Raw genomic sequence first — 19,943 nt, forward strand, 5'->3', positions numbered from 1 at the left:
GAGAAAAACTTGCATATTTGTGGGTATCTAATTTCGTGGTTTTGACAATGTATGCATATATTCCTTTAGAAAATTTGCAATTCGTTGAATATTTAAATTCGTGGTTTCCCGATACCCACGAAATCCACGAAAATTGGTATCCAACGAATAATAATGAATCCACAGTAGGAGATTTATTCTTTCATCTTATTTCATTTTTGCGAAAAATCTGAAAATGTTTTCTCCCACTTTGTTCCTGTATAACACTTTTAAAAATCATTCGATAATTTGTGCATAGGTGTTGATATATACTGAAGAAACATTAACTTTTGTGGGGTCAAAATTTTGTGGTTAAGTCTCTCTATAAGATTTCATGGGGATTTAATTTCGTGGTTTCCTTAAATGTAAGTGGTATTATATAGATGTTAAATTTTCGTGGGGGGTTTTATTTTGTGGATATATTCTTTCCACGAAATAAACGAAATTAAATCCTCCACGAAAATTTCTGCTTTTACAGTTTATATATATATATATATATATATATATATATATATATATATATATTTCAATGGTTTGACCAGCTCTATAGACTTGTTATGCATAGATCCTTTTACAATTTTTGAGTAAATAATCCAGCTGATATTGGACTCAGAGTTCAATATAAAACGCATAACGTTATTTCGCTAATAAATTTTCAAGGAAGGCAATAAAATGTTTTAGATTAGGTTTGAGGCATGAAACACGTGTATATTTTTTTTGCCCAATAAATGTTTTATAAGAAATTGAACTTTGAGTTATATTTTCAAACAAGGTGTTATAAACAAAACTTTTATGATTTGAGATTCATCTTCAAATCATTCCATCTGCTAAACATGCTATTTATGAAAGATTATCACAACTGAAAAAAAACTTGCCAATTATAAGTCTTTTAATATAAATAAAAACAAGAGAGGTGTTAATATATAAAACAGGATTGCCAATGATACAACTCTCCACATGAGATCAGATGAAGAAGTCACATTACATTTTACCATGTTTAAAAGGTCAATTAAAAATAAAAAAAAAAAAGTATTATATACTATAAGCTATACATAGCAAGGCAGTGACATAATATTTTGTTGTTTTTACAAAAATATAGAAAAATAAAAATATTGTGGTATTTTGAATCTTAAGATATTTTTTAATAAGCCTGATCACTCATCTATAATTTAAATTATAACTTAAATATAACTTAGCTAGAAGTTATGTACAGTCTGTACCCTGCACTAAAATCTTTTCTAACTTCTTGGCCAAAGACAAATATTCAGACATTTGTATTATCATGCTTATGCCTGTAAACAAAATTTTGCAAAACATTTACTAGTCAAAATAAATTTCACTAGTCTGGGGAATCAGACTAGCGACTAACAGTGCAGGCTGACTGTAGATTCATTAGTATTTTCAGCATAACTTTCCTTCATCACAAAAATCGATACCCACCAAAATGAAGAACCTTACAGTTAGTTAAAGATATTTTGCATAATAGTAAGTGTTCCCATCAATGTAATTACAATCTCCCTTCAAGCTTAAAAAATTTTATTTTGACTTCATTTTAGCATATATAATAAAAACATTATCATGATTATAGTACATGTACTAGCTGAATTTTTACATTAGTACATTAATACATTGTAGTATAAATATAATACTTTTTACTCAATAATGAATTTTCATGTACTAATTTTAAAACCATCATACTTTTGACTCAATTCTAACAAAATTGTTAAACCGAAACAACACTTAAAATGATGATCATACGTATACTGTAGGGTAAAACCTTACATAGTCAAAATGATAGTAACCAGATGCTCCGCAGGGCGTAGCTTTATACGACCGCAGAGGTTGAACCCTGAACGGTTGGGGCAAGTATGGACAAAACATTCAAGCTGGATTCAGCTCTAAATTTGGATTGTGATTAAATAGTTGACACAGCATAGGTTTCTGACACAGAATGAATGTGTTCTAATAAACTTAAAATTTTGGTTTTCTCTTAGAGCAATTCACTATGCTGTTGAATATTAATCCTCTCAAAAAAATGTTTGAAGAAATTTTCTTTTTTATTTATGAAATTTCAAATGAGAAAAATTGAACCCAATTTTTTTAATCACATCCCCCTTTCCCTTATTCCAAAACTAATCTCAATTAAAATTTCTAATGGAGTTTGCAACAATAACTACTCATTTAAATACATCATAAAATATTAAGATGTAAAAAAACTGCTTGTTATCACTGAATGGTAAAGATTATTTTAATTTATCAGTTGGTAGTAAAAAGTGAATATACATTGTATATTGTATATAACAAAGATTTAAGTTGATTCTGGACAAAGATAGATAACTCCAATTAAAAAAAAATCTTGCTATTGCACAATATTTTGCAATTAGATATTTCTTGCTTACTATTCTGGACAAAGAAAGATAACTCTAATTAAAAAAAAATTTGCTATTTCACAATATTGTGCAATTAGATATTTCTTGCCATTGCGCAATACTGTGCAATTGAAAAGACTTGCTATTGCACAATACTTAATATAATAATTTTAGATCCTGATTTGGACCAACTTGAAAACTGGGCCCATAATAAAAAATCTAAGTACATTTTTGGATTCAGCATATCAAAGAACCCCAAGATTTCAATTTTTGTTAAAATCAGACTAAGTTTAATTTTGGACCCTTCGGACTTTAGTGTAGACCAATTTGAAAACAGGACCAAAAATGAAGAATCTACATACACAGTTAGATTTGGTATATCAAAGAACCCCATTTATTCAATTTTTGATGAAATCAAACAAAGTTTAATTTTGGACCCCGATTTGGACCAACTTGAAAACTGGGCCAATAATCAAGAATCTAAGTACATTTTTAGATTCAGCATATCAAAGAACCTAACTGATTCATTTTTTGTCAAAATCAAACTAAGTTTAATTTTGGACCCTTTGGACCTTAATGTAGACCAATTTGAAAACGGGACCAAAAGTTAAGAATCTACATACACAGTCATGACAGTTAGATTCGGCATATCAAAGAACCCCAATTATTCAATTTTGATGAAATCAAACAAAGTTTAATTTTGGACCCTTTGGGCCCCTTATTATGTTGGGACCAAAACTCCCAAAATCAATACCAACCTTCCTTTTATGGTCATAAACCTTGTGTTTAAATTTCATAGATTTCTATTTACTTATACTAATGTTATGGTGCGAAAACCAAGAAAAATGCTTATTTGGGTCCCTTTTTGGCCCCTAATTCCTAAACTGTTGGGACCTAAACTCCCAAAATCAATACCAACCTTCCTTTTGTAGTCATTAACATTGTGTTTAAATTTCATTGATTTCTATTTACTTAAACTAAAGTTATTGTGCGAAAACCAAGAATAATGCTTATTTGGGCCCTTTTTTGGCCCCTAATTCCTAAACTGTTGAAACCAAAACTCCCAAAATCAATCCCAACTGTTCTTTTGTGGTCATAAACCTTGTGTCAAAATTTCATAGATTTCTATTAACTTAAACTAAAGTTATAACTTAAACTAAAGTTATAGTGCGAAAACCAGGAAAATGCTTATTTGGGCCCTTTTTGGCCCCTAATTCCTAAAATGTTGGGACCAAAACTCCCAAAATCAATACCAACCTTCCTTTTGTGGTCATAAACCTTGTGTTAAAATTTCATAGATTTCCATTCACTTTTACTAAAGTTAGAGTGCGAAAACTAAAAGTATTCAGACGACGACGACGACGACGACGCCGACGTGATAGCAATATACGACGAAAAATTTTTCAAATTTTGCGGTCGTATAAAAAGTTTTCAAAGGTACCAGGATTATAATTTAATACGCCAGACACACGTTTTGTCTCATAAGACTAATCAGTGAACATAGGTTTTACTAAATTAACATTAGTAAATACATCTAAAATTTACATTGTAAATACATCATACCTTTGACTAATTTTTAACATTAGTAAAAATAACATTGCATTGACTTATCATATTCTACAAGTAGTAAAAAACATCATAATTTTGACTGAATTCTAACATTAACACTCTTTTTTGTCAGTTTTTCAGCCTCTTCAACCCCTCGACAAATCTGATCGAGAACGCTGAACGGTACAGATTTATTTATCGGCAAGTACACCACATGGTCCATTAGATAACGAGCTTCGTGTGGGTAATAGTTGACCAACGGCGCAAAATAATCCAAGTAAGGGTTCCACTTCTCTGGTTCAATGATGTTGACCTGTGTTGCTCCACGATAAGCGTCTATACCCATAGCATGTAATAGGTTGACAAAGGTATCAGCATTATCCTGAAAACAAAAAAGAACAAATAAAAGTTTATTTCATGTTTAGTTAGTCTTGTATTATTTTAATTTTAGTTTCTTGTGTACAATTTGGAAATTAGTATGGCGTTCATAATCACTGAACTAGTATATATTTGTTAAGGGGCCAGCTGAAGGACGCCTCTGGGTGCGGGAATTTCTCGCTACATTTAAGACCTATTGGTGACCTTCTGCTGTTTTTTTTTTCTATGGTCGGGTTGTTGTTTCTTTGGCACATTCCCCATTTTCATTCTCAATTTTACATGTATTTATAATTATAGAGATATACATGTACAGTTGATTCTTGCTATTTGCATACCCTTTTTGTCAGACCAAATTATGCAATTTAGCAGAGAATACTTACACTACATTATCATGATTATATCCGAAATGTCAAATTATGGAGTCAAAATGACATCGATAGAACAGATCAGTAAATGAAGTCCCTGAAGAAAGATGAATGTCCATAATCCACTTACAACATATTGAATGCTTATTTATTCGACTAAAAGTTATATGTCATTTGTCATCATGGTCATACATGTTATTTTATTTTGTATTCTTTCAATAAAGCTTATTAGCATAATTTGTTATAGTTTATTTGCGTACTGAAGTTTCCCTTTAAATCTGGGATACGAAATGAAAAAATATATTTGTTTCTATGACCCACATATTCAAATAAAATGTTTAACTATCTGACTATACAACACAGTTTTTAATTATGTAATATATATATATATATATATGTTCATTGTTGAATATATGCAAAATATGTTTTTCTTTTACAGCATTAGGTGTACATGTACTAACAACTTCATTTAAGTACAACGGTACTGAAGCAGTTATGGTCAATTACATTATAGCACATGTTAATTCTGTCATTTACACCTGCCCACAGTGGTCAGCACTATTCTGCCCACTTAATTAGACTATAGATTTATTTTAAAATCAATGAACAAAAAAGCTTAAATAATTTTCATGTATGATAATTATTAATGTAAAGGCTTAATCCTGACTTCCCCCAAAATAAGTAGACCTTCTTCACCTTAAAGTCGTGTGTTTTTTCGAAATTCAGAATTTTTTTTAAGAATGAAAACTTAAAATGGCTTATCAAATCTAAAGAATAGCCACACAGGAGACTTTCAAAGTATTTTATAAAGACTTTCATTATTTACAGGCTGAAATGACAACATCAACATGAGATGCATGTATGCATGAGCTATAGTGTACCTGAGATTAATCTCATACACATATGTGTTATAAGAGAAATATTTTATCTGAATAATAAAATTCCCTAGTTGCTATTTAGTAATGAATTTTCGGTTCTTTGTTGAACATGTTGAAATGTTAAACTGTTGAACATGAAATTTAAAACAAATAAAACAAATTGTAGTGAAAAGTAGCTCAAACATGATTAATAGCTTCATGTGGTTAAGTTTGTTATGGTTTCAAAAACATATAGGGTCTCTTACAATAATGTTTGTGCTCATATTTCTGTGGGTTGTTGTCTCAATGATGTGTTTCTAATTCTTACCACTAATATTGGGAATAACCAGTAATTGTTGATTTCTGCCTGCGATCCAACCAGAGTCACACTCTCAGGAAGTCTCTCCTTTACATATTCCCCTTTTACAGAGCATGTTCTAAAATCGTTTCGGTCAAAATTTGAAAGTCTATGAAACACAGTTTTTAACAGAGCTGTAGATGGCTGATGTCGAATTTTTTCGATTAAATGATCAGGAAATCCTCTTAACATTTTGATAACGTACTTTTTATGATCGATGTTAAATTTTCTGGTCAGAACCATCATTGGGTGAATAACTCTGGGGCAGTCGAGTAAAACGTAAGCACAACAATACTTGAAAAGTTTCTTGAAATAAACAAACTGTGATTGTATGGGATATTTTGAATTTAAATCGCACATTTTGTTGTATAAATTTTCATCTTTGATTTTTGCAATGGCACCACCAAATGCTGTGTAGTATTTTATTACTCCAAAGCTGAAAAGTGCTATATCACTTTCAGGATGGCCAATTTTTTCGAAACCACAAAATGTTTCTGCACAGTCTTCGATGACATGTATATTTTTTCGTCTAGCGGTATTAATGATTGCATCCATCTCTGACCATTTCCCGTACAAATGAGCAATCAAAATGGCGACTGTTTTATCACTTATTAAAGCCTCAAAAAGATTGGTTTTTGGAGATGTTGTCTCTATGTGTACATCTAACGGAACAATCTGCAAATTAAACAAGTTAATAGCAATGTGATTAAGTGATAATTAGAATGCATATATAATTATAGATATAAACTGAGTCACTGTTTTGCTGAAATAATAGAAAGTGCATTCTTGTTTTTTAATTTTACCAAATTTTTTAAGAAAGTAATTGAAATTTTAAAATCGTGACTTGGATGGAGATTTGTTTCATTGGTACTCGTACTACATCTTTATATGCATGATATGTGAGGGTGGTAATGGTGATACCTTCAAGACCAATAACGGTAAAAATTAATATATGTTTTTCTTGTAGACGTTAAAAAAAATTAAATGATTTTGACCAATAATTTGGAAAAAAAAATCCAAAGTTAAGGGTAACAATAGTTATTTGACAAATCTGACAAATTGAGGAATGACGGTAAAATTTTTATCAATTTGATGCTAACAGTAGCGGAAAATGACTGTTTGACGCCTGACGGTAAAGGGCATTATTACCCTCTTATATCTATTAGAATTAAAATATTTACCTTTAAACCATGATGCTTAACTATATACACCATATCAGGTATGTTTATTGCAGACATTATAATCTCTGACCCAGGGGGATAGTTCATGACCCTCAAGTACAGGTCTAATCCAGTTCTGACTGAAAGGCAAGGTAAAACATGATTTTGATTGGACGGATTTAACCACATGGTCTTTAGCTGGCCAATGGTTTTGTCCCTGTCTTTGTGTCTGTGAACTTTGGCACATTGGGCAATACTGTATCCAATATCCTTCCATTTGGCATCTGAAAAAAATGTTTTTGTTTTTTTAAAATTACAAAGATCAAAGGTCCCTATATCTGTATATCTACTGTGGATTCATTCATTTTCATTGGATAACAATTTTCTTGGTAATAGGTGAACCACAAAATTTAATGATGAACAAATGACAAAATTTTCTATAGTCCTAAGGCTTGTTGTATGTAGACTTCATCAAAACATGAAATTAAATAACTATCCACTAACAAGCAAGTTTTCCCCAATCCATGAAAATTTGTACCCAACTTTTTTTAATGTCAAATATATCAATGGGGGTACAATTTGGAAAATGTAAAATTTATAACAAGTGTGAAAAATTTATTTGGTTTACATCTAAACAGATCAGGGCCTTAAATGCCGACCGGCATGAAGAGAAAACTGTGAGGTACATGTAGGTGACATCTAAAAAAGACCCTATTATACTGCATGTATTTGACTCACCTATATATACACAAGTATAAGGCAGAACTGATGATTCCATCTTCTGTTTCTGTGCATTAGCATTCTGCATTCATTACATGATCAATATACTTTCTGTCTTCCATAAATTATGTGCAAGATTTCTCCTTTTTGTTTTTCAATCTTTGCTTATGTCTCTAAATTGCCATAATAGTCTTTAACAGTTAAATTTTCATGATCAAGACTGACAGTTCAACTACAAATAGCTAATATTCACACCAAATAATGAAGGATCTCCTAAACTGTTCATACAGGTGTACCATACCTTTAAAAAGATAATTACAAAAAATGTACTGATAAGATCATTATAAAACAAACAAATATTTAATTCAACGTACATTGTAACAAAATCAATATTTGCTTTAAATGTAATAAAACTTAAAATTTTAAGTATTATTTATTAAAAAGTATGCATTGGTCATGTTGGTTATTATCATACAAGTATATATTAACAACAAGCATTTGAAAATGAAATGCATTATCATGATTATGTGTCAAATTATCTTCTAATTTCTATAAGCATTGATAAGCTTAAACAATTCAGGTCAGTCATATCATAATTAGGCCAAAGTTTTGTTTTTCTTTGTTTTGTGTACACATGATAGTTATGATGGTAGAGGGTTTTGAAAATGGGGTACATCTTCACTTTTGTATTCTTCAATTATGAAGTTCATTTGGGTATATTTTTTATTTAAATATACACTCTATGGGGTGTGTCAACCCCCGAGTCCCCCCTAAGATCCCTCATCATAGTGAAAAAAAGAGAAATATTTAATTCTTAAAATTAAGTTAAAAAGAATCTAAACTGGTACATGTATCTATAAAAGAAATTAAGCAGGCTTCAATGCGAACAGAAACCATAAACAGACATATATTTTCTTGGTCTTTAATTAATACACCACTTTTGACATACTTTCTACATGAGCAAAATCATGTGGGTCTGGATGGGAGGGAGGGAGGGATTGGTCTGTTATTCTGTAAACATTTAATTTTCACCCCTTTTTTCTCTAATCTTCAAAAAATTAACCCCTTTTTTCTCTAATCTTCAAAAAGTTAGACCATGCATTTCTCTAATCTTCATTTTTTTTGGCCCGTTATTCTCTAATCTTCATATTTTAAGGGCATTATTCTTTAATCATTTAACCCTATCCAAACCCTCCTACATGACAAGTTTAAAGTCATTATAAGCTCATTATACATGTTTTAATTATTTTGTACTTTAATTTAAACAACATTGTATTTAAGTTTCCAATTTAAAATTTTGTAAGTTGTAATCTACTAACACAAAAGATTTTTTGACATTATATAAACATGTATTTGTATATACATTTTAACATATTACTTTAAAAAGACAGTGAAATGTGGTGACAAAATTATATTACACAAACAGCAATTTGCTTGATCATGATCATGATGATGATTATATAAACATTATGTACCATTGTGTACCCTTAATATAATTACGTAACTCAGAAGTAAATAAATGGGGAATTTGTCCATGGGACACAGATGATACCCCTGCTTGTAATTATTATATAAAGTTATAAAGGGACATAACTGAAATGCAGTAAAAGGAACCCTATCCAAATTTGTTCTTGATTGTAGTTTTGTGGTAATGAATATTAAGTATAAGTTACATAACATTTGGATAAGCAGCTTAAGTAAGAAACTTTAAAATTCAGCAATTTTTCATTTATAAAGAGACATAACTTTAGAACTGTTTGAGTGACACCACCAAAATTCAAACGTGATCTGTGTTATGAAATAATGTGATTATAAGCATTACATGTACTTGTGTATACAAGTTTCATAAAACATGTTGAACTTGGTTGAGGCAAACTAAAGTTCAAGAAAGGAAACCAACTTTGAGACTTTGGGATTTGTGTACATTGAACAATCCATAAGTTGTTCATGAAAATTTATTATTGTTTAAAATTCGAATTAAATTTGAACTTGTTATTAAAAGCTAGTATGGAGTTGATCCTAGTTCTTTTGTTGGTCCCTTTTGTTCTATTCAGTATATATATGTGATGATTATCATGATTAAATCTTAAGTTCAAAATAATAACTGTTATGGTCAACCATAAATTAAAGCTAATTTAAATTTGATTCAATCAACCATGTCAACAGAAATATCTGATTCTTCATATATATATAATCATGATAATATATGCTCAACAGTGGCAGATCCAGGGGGAGGGTTCCGGAGGTTGGAACCCCATCTTTTTTTTGGCCGATCAATGCATTTGAATGGGGACATATGGTTGGAACCCCCCCCTCCCCCTTTATCCTGGGTTGGGACCCCCTCTTTTTTAAAATGGCTGGATCCTCCCCTGCTCCATTTCAGGTTATAAATACTTTTTTGTACACGGTGTAGAGTCTAGATATAGAAAACATTTAATTTACCAACCAGCAAATTTTAAACATATCAGACCCTCAAACCTCTAACCACTGTCATGACTGTGCATGCATAGAACAGACAACACAAATGTAACCTAATACATGAAATAGGTTCACAATATTAACATGATTAATGATATGTAGATGATATAGTCATCAAAGTCAATTTCAACAATAAATTGAATCTACATTGTAATTTAAATTTCCACTTTAACATAAACTTAAATCATGTAAATAAAATCTTGTGATTTTAATTTAAATGTCATGAATGTGCATCACAATCAATTTTGAAAATCATGTTATTTTGTTTTGATATGGTACTTTAACATGTCTTAGCTGAAAAAAAATATGATAGGTACAAATGTATCTTTTCTGCCTCTCTTTAACAATGTTTAACCATGTTAAAACATTTTCAAAATGACCTAAACAATTATCAGTGATTTGTATTTTATATGTTAATTGTCATTTTATGCGCCTCAAATAGGAATGAAATACATTGCAATAAATCTTTCATTTGCTCTAAAATTCATATTTCATGTGTGTCAAAGATAAGTACTTCATTTGCACCAAATATACAAATTAAGAATGTATACATGTACAATGTCTATAGGTGTCATACCACCAATTAAAAGTCCCTATCTGTTCAACCAAATTTTACAATTTTCACAGCTTTCTAAATATTTTACCTTAAGTTTAACTTCATAGAAACCAGGTATATCCTGAATTGTACATGTATCAGCTTTCTACATGCCAATTTTCAACAGGTGTTTAAAATCATATAAAAAAGAAAAGGTCTTCTGAATAGAGGTACCACTAAAAATAACCCCTGGTTTTCTGGAAATCTTAAATTAGTATACTATGGAGTGCATTAATCCTCAATTTTGAATGCAAACTCATAAACATGTAAATTTTAGCTCAAAATGGTCTTAATATATTTCTCTTTTACCAAAAGTTTCATTTCTGCCAATTTGTTGGTTAGTTTAAGTAAACAATGACATCAAATGCACTATTTTTTGTCCGAGTAGGCCTACTTTCACATACATTCTAAATTTGAGGGAGTAATTGGTGGTATGACACCTATATGTAAATATTTAAAATATATGTGTTTTTACTTATCAAGTTATATATGTTATATTAAATAATGTAAATCAACTTATGATTGCTGATACTTTATTTATCTTTTTGCCATTTCTCACAATGTTTAACTGAATTTGCTGCAATTTTCACTACTTTCTAATTGTCTGGAGGCTGATGATGTTTGAGGGAGGGTAGGAGGGGTCCTGATCCCGAAATCCCGGGCTTAAAAACACGAAATCCCGAGGTCCCGAATTTAAATAAATTAAAATCCCAAATCCCGAAATTCGAAAAAAGAATTCCCGGATCCCGAAAGGGTCAATCCCGAAATCCCGAGCTTAAAAACACCCGATTCCGGAGTCCCGATAAAGGTCATATCCCCCCTCATGTTTTGTATGACATGCATAATAAGGAAAGGTCCAATCGTTACATATTCTCAACTTATATATATAGGCGTTATATTTCTACTAGTAATATTTGTTTAGGGTCCAGCTGAAGGACTACTCCGGCTACAGGGGTTTCTTGCTGCATTGAAGATCCATTGGTGGCCTTTGGCTGTTGTCTGCTCTATGGTTGCGTTGTTGTCTCTTTGGCACATTCCCCATTTCCATTCTCAATGTACATGTATTATACGTGTAATATAAATTGCTTGCAAAAATAAGTTGGCTTGTGTGCATCTCTTCCGTTTCCTAGATTAACATTATTAACACATTACCTCATCATGCTAACATCATGTAGGCCATGCAGGTGGAGGTGGGATATGGAGCAGGTGAAGTTCAATAAAACCTGATAATATTATTTAATATATACTTATTTGATTATCTTAATTATCATGATTTAGTCCGAGATTACGTCCAACGGTTGTTTTGCAAAGGCAAAATGCAGAAATCGAGGGGTCACTGTGAAAACTGTCTAATTATGACAATATAAAGGTTGGCAGGTAGGTGAAACTTACATAAATGAAGAGATAAATGAAAAATGAACCGATTGATGCCCGATTTATATAATTCCAAGCTAAGGCTCTCCGTGATTCGGCACCAGAAGCGATGAAGCAAAGCATCTATTTTGGGTGGGCAAATATCCACTTTTTGATATGGGACGAGCTCTGACTTCCCATGGCCCCAGCTTGTCTGGCAAAACAGCTTTTGGACGTCAGGGGAATCTCGGACTAATCATGATTATGCAATGAGGATCCTGCCATATATGAATACTTGGACCCCCCCCCCCCCCACATGAAGGTGCTCACTCGCTTTCACTATAGGTTTATTCATCAAAACCGGAAAATAAAAATATTTGTAAAATGGACGGATCAAAAACTTCCTTCTCACGCAGTCACGGATCATTATGGTTTCACTTTCAACAGTTCAACAATGTTCAAGGTTGTAAACACCTTCCTCATTTATGCATGTATGCTTCCGACTCAATCATAATCACATCTTACATTAAAAGTAGTAAATAAAAACAACCCATTATAGTGACATTTCTTACCATTCCGGATGCATCGCCACAAAAACAAAAAATCCGAAGGATTGGAAGCTCGATTGGGACAGGGAAAGTAACGACAAAACTACTGTTGATTGCGGTACAGTTTCGTCCTTCCCATTCGTCCTAATCCTACATATGCAGTACAGAGTCCATACTGGCTTATTATCTGATACAAGTCAATTCTTGCATACACTGTTTAAGTATGTCTGTTTAAAGGAATTATCATGATAATACAAAACTATACAGATAGTTTTATTGCAAATCATAGCGTCGAGTTATCACATCTACATATAGCTCTCAGAGAAACTTTGTCACTACGCTGAACAATACAACGGCTTATCCAAAAAAGGCTATATATAACTTTTAACCTCTTGTGTTTTTTTTACGCTTCACGCATAGAAATGTGTCAATATGATGGAATTTGATGCGACTGTCATACATTTTACAAGTGAGAGGTTAATCTAGCTATAAAACCAGGTTCAATCCATCGTTTTCTACATAAGAAAATGCCTGTACCAAGTCAGGAATATGACTCTTTGGTGTGTTTGAGCTTTCGATTTTGCCATTTGATTAGGGACTTTTCTTTTTAATTTTAAATTTTCCTTTGGTTTTACTTTTTACAAGGACGTATATTAGACGTCCTTGACTTTTTACAATAGAATGTGTTGTGAATTTGCCTCAAGATCTTATTATGTAGCAATCAAATGAGTCCTATTACCCGGCCAATTATTTCTTTTTCTTATCTAAAAGCTTATTTTTGTCTAATAGAGCTATATATATTCCTATATTTCATCTTAAAATTCTATGGTGTATTTTTTTTCTCACTCAAATTTGGGTTTTCAATGCATAATCTATACAAAATCTGACAATTTTACTCAACCTGTAGCGCGAAAAAAGAAGGGTGACCCATACTTTTTATCATAGTTTTGAAAAAAGCATGATATAAACCACATTTTAAAAATTATTTAAAAAGATTTATCCTCGTCCGTCTTTAGGTAATCAAAATTGACATCTGGTGTTGTATTTATTCTCATAACATCATTTTCAACTACAATTAAAATGAAAAAAGCAATAAAGTAATGCTTATAAAATTTCATAAATCCTGCCGAATCTAAAACTTCCTTCATAAACTAGGAGCAGTTAAGGATCCAGAAATTTTATAAGTAGGGGTCCACTGACTGTCTAAGAGGGGCCCGCTTCAGTCACGAATATAACGCAACACTTCTTTTATGAATGACGATGAATATGGGAAGCAGAATAAAGGAAGAAATTACCGAATTTTATCTGTTAAACAAACCAATCGTGTGTCCGATTCGCACTTTGTTCGCAGTGATCGTTTTATAAACGTTTTTTTTAAAGAAAATTGAGACAAAATTACGTTTCGGTAACATCTAAAAAACAGAAGGGACTCAATCCACAAATAAAGAAAAAAAGAGTGTTACGACCTTGCAGAAAAAAAACAGAAAGGGAAAAAAAAGGGGGGGGGGGTATTCAGGTGGTACCATTTGGGTAAACAATAATAGTTCTTGAACATTTTAACAAAAGAATATAACTCATAGCATGTTGTTATCTCTTCGTTTGTTCATATGATTATATACTAGTACTCGATATGGTTTAGGAAGAACCTGTCTTCATATGCTATTCTTTTTTTCAATAAAAATGAAAAACGATAAGAAACAAGAAACTAATAGGAGAGGACTACATTTTGAAATATAATATACACAAAACTTGCCATTATTAGCTGCATTGACTATATCCTCTTTGTAGTCCACACTGAAATAATGTATCTGAATAGATTCTGAATACACATTTGATTTTAATCCAAAGTGTGAAACAATACAATCACTAATAACGACATCACTTTCTTCGTTTTTGCAGAAAAATATACTTTCATCACTTCATCCATTTTGAAACACAAAATGCATGTAAAGGTATTCACAGAAACTATGAGCGAAAACTATGATAGTCCTTACGCACGCAAAAATCACGATATGTATACCCTTTTTCTTATTCTTCATGTAGCAATACGTATTAGATAAAATACAAAGGTAACAAAGAAACAGGCCGGTAACAAGCGTTGCCGGATAGTTTTTCTGCACGAGTAGTCAGGTCAAGGTCCGAGGCGATAGCCGAGGACCTTGACCTGACTACAAGTGCAGAAAAACTATTCGGCTGGTTGTAACCGGCCTGTTTCTTTTGTTACTTTTGTTTTTTATCTGACTTGTACGACGTTTCAAGTAATAATACTTTAAGCAAGACTAAACATTTGAGAAACTTGGATAGCAATAAAGCAGTAAATGTAAGTTATAGTATAAACACATTTTTTTTTTCATTTTTCATTTCCCTTCAACCGAGATTTTTTTTCAAGAAAAAAAATCAGGAATCTTATAATTTGATAAAAAAAGAACCATTTCAAGTAAAAGATAATTGTTGTACACATTTAAGACTTTTTAAAATGCAACTTCGTAAAAAAGTAATATATTAAGGAATATTTTAGTGGTAAGTAAGATAACGTTTGATTTTTATGAATAAAACGGAAAGCGGGGAGGGGGAGGAGGGGGGGCTAATTCATTTTAAAATACACAGGCTGTGATCTTTATTTTTGATGAAAAAATGCAGGATGAACCATTCAATCCCCCCATTCCCCCATAAAAAAAAATCGTAAAAATCGCGCGTTTGTTGCCAAATACATGAATTTAATATGCAGTGATGGGGGTCCCGGGGGTTGGAACAACCCTTTTTTTTTGACGATCAATGCATTTAAATGGGGACATAAAGTTGGACCCCCCTGTTTTGTTCTGGATTTAGACATGTATCCGCCACTGATATAAATTCGATAACAATATAAAGGTATCAAAAGAATGAATTTCCTACTTCATTAGGGAATGAAATATTTATGAAAAAAATGGATTTTGTCTTAGTATTATATATATTTAGGAATATACTTTGTGATTTTTTTTAAAACTCATGCTCGTCTCTAGATCTGCAAGTGTTGATCGGGATTAAAGACGTGTTACGATATGATCCAATCGCAGCTTACCGCCCAAAATTGATGACATAAGTTGAAAGATTTTCTTCTAGATTTGCTGCTTATTTGGACGTGTATTAGATGAACACTTTTTGTTTATAGGATCAATCGTGCATTGGTGAGTTGATAGGGATTTTATCTTTTGATATTAGATTTGATTTTTATTTACTTATTTCTTGTCTTATTTTTATTGAAATGTTGACGTCAGTATCATACTTTCTTTACTTTCAGCATTGTCCAAAATACTATTCATGTCCATATATTGAAGAAAACATTTATTGACCGATTATTTTGCTTCATGAAGGGGGCGGTATGTTCTTTTTTGAGTATATTAACTATTTACTTTTCAACGCCATCACCCAAATGTTTTTGTTTAAATTAGCACCAGGGGCTGATCCAGTCATTTTAAAAAGGGGGGTTCCAACGATATGTCCCCATTCAAATGCATTGATCGGCCAACAAAAAAGGGGGGTTGGTCGATCAATCGTAAACGGACCCCCCCCCCCCCCCCCCCCCCTCTGGATCCGCCAATGAGCACTATTAAAAGTATTTGGAAAATCCGGAATCATTCAAAACATTAATTTGTCATCTGCTTGACCATAATAAATTTTTTCTCATAAAATTTGGGATCAAAATATCTATTTTAGGAGAAAACCATACCCCCCACTATTGAAGTTAAATGTCTAATCCCTTAGTGTACTGATGTGAATAGTATTTAACTGGAAATGTTTGAAAAAAGATATTGATGCTAACGTAAATATTTTGTTCAATAAAAAGACAGGAAATAAGTCGGCAAACCAAAAAGTTCAAATCTAATTGAAAGTTAAAGTGCCCATGAACTCACTGATCATGCACGAGTGATTCTATTCATAAAAAGTGTCCGTGTAACAACTAAAAAGAGTCCGTGTATCGTCTAAAAAGAGTCCGTGTAACACCCGTTAATGTACTGTTTTTCTATAGCTCTGCGGGGGGCAAAGTCGTACAAATGTTGTTTACCTTTAGCGGTACTTTCTTTTTATCTATATTTTTACGTTGAGCTACTATTTAAAGGGGCCAACATATAGGATATATTTTAATGTTAAAAAGTGCATTTACAAATCAATTTTCATACTTAATGAAAATAAATCTTTGCTTGCTTTTTCGTTTGTTTTACCCTTTTCGACGTCTTAAACAATGTTTTAAGTAAGATATAAGCCTCTAACAGTCCATTCTGTTAAATATTGAACAAGTCTTCGTCCTGCGGCCTCACACCCGTCCAATATTTTACAGAATGGACTGTTATCACAAACTAGTCAAAACATTTACTAAATTTTATCATCGGTATAAGGACATCATTCGTAAATATAGCTCAACATGCAGACTTCTTATACGTTCAGGTATTTCACATCCAATTTTTTATGGAAATATTCTTTATAAAGCACAAAGGTGTCAGTATTCACCTCAAACACTAACAAAACCTTTGAATAGACTTATTAAGAAGGGATATAGTTACGATACTGTTGTCAGGTCATTAAAGATTGCATATTTTGGCGTTAATATTGATTCACTTATAGGGTCTTTGCATCGGAACTAAACACATTTATTCAAAAACCAGTTGTTGGCATGACACGGGTTATGTTCTTCTCATATATGTTATGATGGTATGATACTAAACCCCTAACGGGAAGGATTGTGCCTGATGTTCATATGATGAAATCATAATCTTTCAGTCAGTTTAATTGAAGTCTGGAGCCGGCATGTCAGTTAACTGCTAGTAGTCTGTTGTTATTTATGTATTATTGTCATTTTGTTTATTTTCTTTGGTTACATCTTCTGACATCAGACTCGGACTTATCTTGAACTGGTTTTTAAATGTGCGCATTGTAATGCGTTTAATTTTCTAGATGGCTAGAGGTATAGGGGAAGGGTTGAGATCTCACAAACATGTTTAACCCCGCCGCATTTTTGCGCCTGTCCCAAGTCAGGAGCCTCTGGCCTTTGTTAGTCTTGTATTATTTTAATTTTATAGTTTCTTGTGTACAATTTGGAAATTAGTATGGCGTTCATTATCACTGAACTAGTATATATTTGTTTAGGGGCCAGTTGAAGGACGCCTCCGGGTGCGGGAATTTCTCGCTACATTGAAGACCTGTTGATGACCTTCTGCTGTTGTTTTTTTCTATGGTCGGGTTGTTGTCTCTTTGGCACATTCCCCATTTCCATTCTCAATTTTATCAAGTTATATCCCTTACATATGACCGACTGTCTTTTTAGAGGAGAAGCGACAGTTATCAAACGGACACCGAAACTCATATGACTAAACAATGTGACAACTAAAGAATGATCCCCTTTACCAAATATTTTAACAATTGCTAAGGAAAAGATGAAAGTAATTTGAACTTTACTGGGCTTTTATTGTCAATAAAACCCATTTTTTTGTGTGCGTAGGAACCAGATGGACAAGGATTACAATACGTACAACAAAAGACTAGTACTCCGATAGTTTAAACAAAACTATACTAGTAATCGATATTCAATAGAATTTTCAAACGGTGTTTAAAAAAAAACATTCTTTATGAATCATATCAGTGGCGGATTCTGCGAAGAGGCGTTCAAGGTTTCCTCCCGTTTTTGTTCAAACAAATATCAATTTTACGGAATAAAATAGTCCAACAAATTTTTAAATCGCTTCCTGCAAGGCGATATTTGACCAATTTAGACAATAACTCCTTCTTTCCTGAAACCATGTATCCACCCTGCATGACTTTTTCTTATACAAAACGCAAGGCTGTTTATGTCTGGGGTGGGGGGTGGGGGGGGGGGGGTAGATATTAAAGTAAAATGTATCAATTGTACAAATGACATCAAGTGTATTTACGGAAATATTGGACAATATATCACACTTAAAAATCAACGGGATATGAAGGTCCGTGTGTATTTGAGTCTCTCCGTCTTGGGAGACATTTAAAAAAGAAAACAAAAAATCGGAAGTGTTTACGTTTTTCCGTTTTGATTTCTCAAAAACATTACAAAAACAAAGGTAAATACAAAAGTATTCTCGTTTTTCATTTTTATTGCTCAAAATAAAAGAAAACCAAGAAACGAAATCATAAAACAAAAATGAAAAGCAATTTTTGTGTTTAGTTCTCAACAAAATCATCATAGATACTAGGACTACATTTTGTATTTACGCCAGACGCGCGTTTCGTCTACAAAAGACTCATCAGTGACGCTCGAATAAAAAAAAATCCAAATAAAGTACGAAGTTGAAGAGCATTGAGTAACAAAATTCCTAAAAGTTTTGCCAAATACAGCTAAGGTAATTTATTTCTGAGGTAGAAAAGCCTTAGTATTTCAAAAATTCAAAATTTTTGGAAACAGTTACACTTTATACTGTTCATTTAAAGACACTGTTTTCTGTTGTTTTTACTGTGCGCGTACACAAAACGTAGCGGAATAAACAAAATTACAAGCTTTATGTATGTTAAATAAAAAAGTCTTGGGTTTATACATGTAACATTTAAACACCTAGATTCGCACAGGGAGTTGTTTTTAATATGACATTAGCACATGTATTAATCAAGTCACAAGACATATTCATCGAGGAGATGAAAAATCAACACCTGCGCATGATACAAATCTGTTCAAATTCAGCACTCCTTATTTTCGACATCAACACCTTAAAGAAAAGTATAAATTCAAAACAATTATTTAATACCATGGTAACAGAGAAATATGAACATTAATTGGTTGAGGATTTCAGTTAAAAAGTTATGCGCGTCCAATATACCTCAATACAGTATTTACAACTCAGCCTCAGTAGTTAGAGAGAACATTAAGCAGCCGACAATCAACCAATCAATTAGCAGTTGAGGATTTTCTTTAAAATGACAGACGATACATCAAGGCATCAAGTTTTTTTGCTGGGGGCAGGCAGTGTTGGTAAAACTTCAATTTTAAATCAATATATGAAAGGGAATTTTACCGAAATTTACACAGAAACTGTAGAAAATATTCAAACGCAACCTTACAGTGTAAACGGAAATATCAAATATGTTGACTTTATAGACACTGCCGGAAGCATTGCATTTCCAGCAATGAGACAGATCTACATTTCTAAGGCAAATGGTTTTATTCTAGTGTACGCAATTGACGATGCTTATTCGTT

The 19,943-nt window shown here is 32.2% G+C and overlaps 1 protein-coding gene across 3 annotated transcripts in view; it reads right to left on the bottom strand.

Annotated features, from left to right (window-relative positions):
- The window catches only part of LOC143059274 (uncharacterized), an 87,969-nt gene extending 75,138 nt beyond the window's left edge, over positions 1-12,831 (bottom strand). The window contains exons 1-6 of one of the 3 annotated variants that reach the window (XM_076232756.1): positions 12,772-12,798; positions 11,999-12,069; positions 7,792-8,074; positions 7,075-7,337; positions 5,864-6,568; positions 3,563-4,317 (exon numbers count right to left, since the gene is read on the bottom strand). In XM_076232756.1, the coding sequence (XP_076088871.1) occupies positions 4,024-4,317; positions 5,864-6,568; positions 7,075-7,337; positions 7,792-7,861 (1,332 nt within the window). In that variant the 5' untranslated portion in view covers positions 7,862-8,074; positions 11,999-12,069; positions 12,772-12,798 and the 3' untranslated portion in view covers positions 3,563-4,023. Of the gene's footprint in view, positions 1-3,562; positions 4,318-5,863; positions 6,569-7,074; positions 7,338-7,791; positions 8,075-11,998; positions 12,070-12,771 lie in introns of those variants that run through there. The other 2 variants (XM_076232755.1, XM_076232758.1) reach the window with 2 other exon arrangements.
- Positions 12,832-19,943: the final 7,112 nt, after the last annotated feature.

Source organism: Mytilus galloprovincialis, chromosome 14 (genome assembly GCF_965363235.1).
Source record: "Mytilus galloprovincialis chromosome 14, xbMytGall1.hap1.1, whole genome shotgun sequence".
NCBI lineage: Eukaryota > Metazoa > Mollusca > Bivalvia > Mytilida > Mytilidae > Mytilus > Mytilus galloprovincialis.